Genomic DNA, 7,645 nt, shown 5'->3' with positions numbered 1-7,645 from the left:
ATCCAAAAATGTAATATAATGGCAAAAGTATTTGCAACATGAGACAAATGTGTGCTTTTGAGATGTGTTTGTGATATTTTGAATGCAGTACTTCATTTAGCAAGAGAAGCGAGGCCTTTTGCATTTTGTGTGTGCAATTGTATGATTTGTGTGTTCAGTAAAAAAAAAAAAGAGGACAAGTACAAAAAAAAATGCGTGTAGCATTTGAAAAAAACTAACATGCAAGACTGAGGTCCCTGAGGACCAGGGTTGAGAGTCACTGGATAAATTGTGCTGTGTGGCTCATATATGGTGAGAGAATATGTTGGATGAGAGAACATGTTTAAACTGTTAGGGCAGGGAGAAACGTGTCGGATGTAGGAGCATCATGTATGTGTTAAACTTTGTATCAGAACACGAGTAAACGTTCATGTTACGTAACACCATTGTAAAACATGGGATGTTACCCTCAGAAACAGGTCAACCACAGGAACAAATCTACAAAATAACAATGTAACAGCGGGAGTTTCCTTCATATACAATGATTATCGGGTGGATTGTCGGGTAGAATAATCAATGAAGTTCGTCTCTTCAAAATGTTACAATAAAGACGAAAGATGACCGAAATGCATCGGTAAACAAAGGCGCTGGAAAAGACGAGAATTTGTGAAAATGTCTCGTGCTCTTGTTTTGCTAAATCAGAGTTTTGATAGGTTTATGTTAGACCAATGGCAGTTCAGAACCATACGTGACGTCGATTTTGTAGTCCTTCTTTGCGCGAATAGTCGTGGTCCTGAGGCAGATAGTACTGTGCAGCGGACTGAAGGCGAAGCATTCAACACGGATCCATCACCGAGGAGAACCACACCTCATCGACTCCAAACCTAAAGGTTGGTGTTAACGATAACGAAATTACGTCAGCTTTATGATATCAGATAGATACATGTTTATCGACCAACTTGATCAAAATGTCGACATGGATTGTTACTTTGGGTTCAGCTAGCTCTCTGCCTTGTTATCTTTAGTCATTTGGGTGTCTTTTGTTGCTCGATGTCTTCGAAGCCTATTTTGAGCTAGTCTAGGAAAACGTTATCTGCGCTTCAGTTACGTAATTAGCAACTGCTTTGTCCTAGTGAAAGGTTAGAAATGTTGAATGAATGTTGTTCATTACATACTAAATGTGTACACGAATGTCAGACAATCATGTTGATTTCGTCCCAGAACACCGAAGTTTATTGTGACACTAGTGCAAGTCTTATTGTCTGGTATGTTGGGCGCGGCATTAGGCTACTGTAGCTCTACTACAATGCATCCATCTAACCTGAAGTCTTTTTGTGATAGCTAGCTAGCTAAGTATTGTGCTGGGTGTTACTGCGAGCCTTTGTGTGAGGATGGTCTTTTGAGATGTCATCAGGTGTGGTCACTGCGCCCTGGGGCTCTAACTAGCTCAGCCGCCAAGTCTTTTGTCTCTTCCCCATCTACCTTCCAGACAGATGCAACTTGCATCAATATTCTCGGAGTGGGTAGGGCAGAATAGAGGGCCATGGATGTCGTTGCGGTGGTTTTTGTCTACGGTCTCTCGACTGCAAGATTTGTAACATTCGTGTTTGATTTGTATTATTGCAATAGTTAACCTTGCATTCGATGAGAACAGTTCAGACATGTGCCCTGATTGTTGATCTTTGTTGTCTGTCTTGACAGTTTACAGTCGGATGTAATCGAAGTCGACACACCCATTTCCACATTTACAGATGATACTCTTTTTGATCGTATGCCACGATTGCATAGTTGACAGTTCAGTCAAATATGTATAACCAATTGATAATGAAATTATCACCAATATTGGTTCTTTGTTTATATATATATATATATCTTGCACTCGATCGTATACCGAAATCGCAGAACATGGAACAAAGACTTGCGTATGACATGGCACAATTTTAAGATGGTCTATTGTTTTCCTCGTCAAACGGTTGGGTAGGAATGACTCTAACGGTGTCAACGCCCATCGCTTGTCTATTTTTATACATAACCTCCTTAATTTGTATAACGCACGTTTTCTGTATACAATACTTAGTGAAGTTTGGGCTAGTAATTATTCAGTTACATATTTTAATGTAGACAATTCTTAATTTTCACCCTCTGTCGTTAGGTGTGTATATGTCGTTATTGATTCAGTTGGCATGACATGGCACTGCAATAACGACCGCACCTTCTCGTCTAAAATATCAATACTGACTTAAATACCTACTGTTTCATGTACAAATTAACCTATATAGCGATATATCTAATTCTATTGCTGGCTTGTGGTAGTTTTTTTTAATGCTTTGTCTGAATTTGTTTCCAGGCTCAGTCCTCCAAAGAAATCTGCTGAAATGGCGTCCTCTGGAGGTAGGTGGAAGCATTGCAGGCATGTAGCCTCCTACGGATGGAGTGCTCTAGGCATATTGTATTTCAGATTGAAAGCATCCGCCGAGGCCACTGACAGCTTTGCGGTTTTCCGCTATGCCTGTGAGCTAACCCCTTCAGTGTTCAGCTTGGGACGTTAAAACGATAAGATTTTGTGATGGATTGCAGATATCCAGGTGAAGGAGCTGGACAAGCGAGCTTCGGGCCAAGCCTTCGAAGTCATCCTGAGTCCGTCAGACCCCAAGGGCGAAAGCCCGTTCACCGCCCCGCAGAAGAAGGAGCTGTCCCTGGAGGAGATCCAGCGAAAGCTGGAGGCCGCGGAGGAGAGACGCAAGGTACCCCCCCGCAGAAACACAGTGATAAGTATGAGGGGAAGGAGCCTCGTGCGCAACAGGTTTAGTGGATTCTTATTCAACCTCGTTTTCCGCCAAGTCGTCGGCCGCTCGCCGCCCGCCCGCCCGCTCACTCGCGCGTTGTTTGTGTGTGTCCCCCGACCGCCGGCAGAATCACGAGGCGGAGGTGCTGAAGCACCTGGCTGAGAAGCGGGAGCACGAGAAGGAGGTGCTCCAGAAGGCCATGGAGGAGAACAACAACTTCAGCAAGATGGCCGAGGAGAAGCTCAACCAGAAGATGGAGGCCAACAAGGAGAACCGCACGGCGCGGATGGCGGCGCTCAACGAGAAGTTCAAGGAGAAGGTAAGAACCGCCTCGGCCCCCCCCGCCTCTCTCTCCGTTCGAACATAGACACGAAAGGGGGAGTGCGAGGATAGGGTTGATTTGAAAACGGCGCGTGTCCCTGTGATAGATTCAGAGGAGGTCAGTATGGAGGTAACGTACTGTGGACGGGACTTAACGTGTGTTGTGTTTTGATTCCCCTCCAGGACAAGAAGCTCGAGGAGGTACGAAAGAACAAAGAGACAAAAGAAGAAGGCGATAACTGATTTGTCACTTTTTTCTTTTCCTCTTTTCATTTGAAGATACTTTTTTTTGTACATGTCAAAAGATATATTTTTTGTTCACAGCCACGGTCATTTGTTGTCAGTTGTGTACCACAACTTGTTTGGGTTTCCCAAGTCGTTGTTGTTTTTGGATGTTTATCGCCAGTTAGTTTCTCCACGAGTAGAGTGCTTTGCAGCTTCTGACCTTTTGACCTTTGTAATCGCCAGTGTTTCTACCTTTGAGGAAGCATGCCACTGCAATGCATAGGTCCCTAACAGTGTCTATTGCATAATGCCAGTTCATCTGTATCCATCGTAAGTCAAAACTGCTGTTCATTGATCTCAATAAAGATGCAGTTGTTCTTTAAGAGTCATTCTTTGGGGGATTTTGTTTGGGGTCATTGTCTCAAGTAGTGCTATGCCATTGACTGATCAAGTGATATGTGTATCTGACGTTTTGTGTTAGCGTTCACCTGCAAACGGCATCAACTGACATGCTTTAATAAAGGAGCAGCAAATCTGTTTTGGATGCTGTCGCTTGGTCTTGGGATGGTACCGGCATTGCACGTTTATACCAGGGTGTGAAATTGGATGTCACCGTTTTTTTTAGATTGCTTAGACACAAAAATGTCAAACAGCACACAGTAAGTGAAACCCGACACTCGAGGAGCAAAACAGAAGCCCAGATCTGCACAACTATAAGCACATTCTCAGCCTCACACTGTTTGCAAAATACTACACTCAGTGTTTTGCATATCACGAAACACTCTTTTCTACATGAGACACAGAATGATATTGTCTAATATGATTATGTCTTAATTGCCTTTTCAAGACACTGCCTTGCCTTGCCACACACAATTCTGCTATACTACAAACACAATTCCTGCTTTACACTCAAATTGCAGTTCTAAAACACTTTTCAAAACACTACACACAATTCTCTGCATTTGGCACAATTTTCATGAAGAAAATCTCTTGTTTTCACAAAGAAGACACTGCCATTCAAATATGCACACTGACTCATCACATGGGCTAACACCTGTCACACAGTTTTACAATTAGCAATCAGAGCTTTAGCATAAAAGGGCAACAGGTGACCTCTTCTGTTTTGGATCAATGGATGCCAACATTGGAAACAGAGGCAGAGCCAGAGGAGTGAGAGTAAGAGGAGGAGGACGGGGAGGACGAGGAGGGCCAAAGACCGTAATCTCTGATGAGATCCGAGCCGCTTTGGTTGACCATGTGGTCGACCATGGTCTAACAATGAGGGAGGCTGGGCAAAGAGTACAGCCAAATTTGATCAGGTACACCGTAGCATCCATCATCCAGACTTTCCGAAATGAGAATAGGTAAGAAATCTACTCTCACTACAAAATTGCAGTAGGCCTACTGCATATCAATCCAGTACTGTACAGTAGTACAGTATTGCCTGTGGACTGTTCTGTAGGACTGTAAAAATAAAGTATGTTTCAAGTATTTGGGAAATGTATTCCTACTTTGTATTCCTACACAGTATTTACAGTATTTTACTTTTTGTTTGTCAGAACGGAAATATTACCAACACAAGGTGGTTGGGAACGTCTTCTGTCTACTGAACAGGAAACTGAAATCATGAACATGGTCCTAGAAAATAACACCATAACATTACAGAAAATACAAAGAAAAATAATAATAATGTAACTGTATACAGTAAGTTCTTCTGTTGTTTTGTATGAAGACCACTGTATGTACAACGTTGTGTTGGTTGGGATGCACACTGTGTACATGGTTGAAATATATTTGTTAATTTACATTTAGTCATTTAGCAGATGCTCTTATCCAGAGCGACTTACAGTAAGTACAGGGACATTCCCCCCGAGGCAGGTAAGGTGAAGTGCCTTGCCCAAGGACACAATGTCATTTGGCACGGCCGGGAATCAAACTGGCGACCTTCAGATTACTAGCCTGATTCCCTAACTGCCCAGCCACCTGACTCGGGAATTGTTACCGTGTATCTGTGTTTTCTGACTATAAAAACAATATTCTCAAATATTTTACAACACACTTATGTATGTACTGTCTGTAGTAAGTGTAACACTGAACAAAAAAAGGCCTAAATCACTATGATGAATGGAAATAGTGTTTTACACTGTGCACATCAGTGTTCATCTGGTTCTATTCATATGATGGTTTGTGTGTGTCATTTGAAAATAGAATACCATTTTGAGAAGAAATACAATTTCTTTCAAATGCTTACACAAAAATTCCTTACTCTTCACACAATTTCTGAAACCTGACACTTAAACACCAGAACCACACCTCAAATATGCCAAACCATACGCACATTTTGGGCCTTTGACTCAGTTTTCAATTTCATAAAACCCTTTGTGCAAAAAGCAACACACAATTCTCCACGTAACACACACAATTCTAACAGTAAGCATCTTGATTTCCTTTGTAAAACACAACCAATCAAAATCCCACACAAATCCATCAGTACCTTACACTCACTCTTCACCCGTGCAAACACTCATTGCTTTACTCAACACCAACCAATCATGGCTTTAGAATAGGCCTATACTACAGTAAATAGCCTAATTTGAGTTGATTTACAGTGGTGGGTATAATTTGAACCTTTACTGTAGAAAAGATAACAGGTATGTAACAGTATACTGTAATATACACATGTTCTAATGTACACATACAGTAATAGCTGTTTCAGCACAACACACGATATACTATACACAAACATATATCAAATCAAATGTATTTGCATAGCCCTTTTTACACACAAGCATGTCACAGAGGGCTTATCTTAGCACTCTATATCTTAGCACTCATGCATCCATTGACTGCAGTGCACTGCATGATTGGTCCCAATCTGGTGGATTACTGTATCATACCGTGCAACAGGACAGTGACTGTAAGAAGACATTGTGACAATATTGTAAAAATAGTATATATTACTGTATGCTACTGTTCATAGCAAACACACACAGACACCATTCCATAATCACCTTTTTCAAAATTAGGTTTGGTTTCTGTCCTACTACACTCTTTCTTTTGTACTGTGTAATACTGTATTCACAACCAAAAATGCTTACAGTAAAAAAACTAGTTTGGTTTCAATCTTGTTTTTGTGTTTACTGTACCAATTTTTCAGCATCTCTGCGATTTACTTTCAATCTTGTACAGCAATGTACATAGGAGCTCATGACAGAAGAGCTTTAGGTTTTGAATAAGTGTGTGTATATTATATATACCAAAATGCTTTTGAGACGTGTTTGTGATATTTTGAATGCAGTGCTTCATTTTGCAAGAGAAGCGAGGCATTTAGCATTTTGTGTGTGCAATTGTTGGATTTGTGTGTTAAGTTTGGAAAAAAAGAGGACAAGTAAAAACAAATTGTGGAAGCATTTGAAAAAAGAAACATTGTTTTGAATGTAAAGTTTCATTTTGTAGGTGAAGTGAGGGGTTTTGCCCATTGTGTGTGTGTTTTTTCATTTGTGTGTAGAGTTCTGAGAGTGTGAGGCATGCTTTCAGAAAATGTGTGTAACCAATTGAAACTGTAATGGCAAAAGTGTTAGACAAATGTTTGCTTTTGAGATGTGTTTGTGACATTTTGAATGCAGTGCTGTCTAACCAATCGAGAAAAATAACTGTAATAGTAAACATACCAATCCGGTGTAAGCACTATAAAAAGGCAACAGGTCAGTGTACCTGTCCTCATCAGAAATGGAAGGCAATGTTGCAGGGAGAGGGAGAGGGGGGATGATAAATGTACAGTATCTAATGAAATTCAAGCAACATTGATTGACCATGTTGTGAACCATGGGGCAACATTGAGAGATGCAGGACAGTTCAGGCCAACCTCAGCAGATATACTGTGGCAACAGTCATTTGGACAAGAGCTTCAGTGAAAATAACTTTTCTCTACTGTCTCCAGTACAGTACAGTCAAATGTAGCCTACTATATGCACTACATCAGTACTGTTTTTGTACCCATTCACTGCAGTCCATGATTGAAACAATGTACTGTATTTCATTTGCTTTATGCGTTCTTTTGTCTCCACAAATGTATTTGCTGTGTTTACAGTATGTAGCCTACTATAGTATTTGATTTGAAATATTTTCTGATCTTCCGCACAAAATGCAACCTTTACGTAGACAATGTGGACAACTGGAGTACATATTTTCATCAGTGTGCAGTACTGGTTTTGTGTGTTGTGTTTGGTCAACATATTCATGTACTTTACGTACCTTACTGTAACAATATCTAGCAGGTTATATCATTAGAAAATAATAGTTACTGTAAAATTGTGCACAACAGTGTAACTGGT

The 7,645-nt window shown here is 40.8% G+C and overlaps 1 protein-coding gene across 1 annotated transcript; it reads left to right on the top strand.

Moving 5' to 3' along the window:
- Positions 1-749: 749 nt before the first annotated feature.
- Positions 750-3,848, top strand: stmn1b (stathmin 1b). The gene is made up of 5 exons (XM_047043565.1): positions 750-869; positions 2,327-2,370; positions 2,557-2,723; positions 2,893-3,084; positions 3,270-3,848. Exons 2-5 carry the CDS (start codon positions 2,355-2,357, stop codon positions 3,327-3,329), a joined length of 435 nt encoding a protein of 144 aa, XP_046899521.1. The 5' UTR covers positions 750-869; positions 2,327-2,354; the 3' UTR covers positions 3,330-3,848.
- The last annotated feature ends 3,797 nt before the right edge of the window (positions 3,849-7,645 follow it).

Source organism: Hypomesus transpacificus, chromosome 2, assembly GCF_021917145.1.
Source record: "Hypomesus transpacificus isolate Combined female chromosome 2, fHypTra1, whole genome shotgun sequence".
Taxonomy (NCBI): domain Eukaryota; kingdom Metazoa; phylum Chordata; class Actinopteri; order Osmeriformes; family Osmeridae; genus Hypomesus; species Hypomesus transpacificus.
The sequence above is the reverse complement of the archived record's forward strand: the minus strand, read 5'-3'. Positions and strand labels throughout refer to the sequence as shown.

Coding starts and splice junctions, on each gene's coding strand:
- stmn1b (XM_047043565.1), top strand. Junction 2,724..2,892: donor CCGCGGAGGAGAGACGCAAG/GTACCCCCCCGC, acceptor GACCGCCGGCAG/AATCACGAGGCGGAGGTGCT. Junction 3,085..3,269: donor ACGAGAAGTTCAAGGAGAAG/GTAAGAACCGCC, acceptor ATTCCCCTCCAG/GACAAGAAGCTCGAGGAGGT.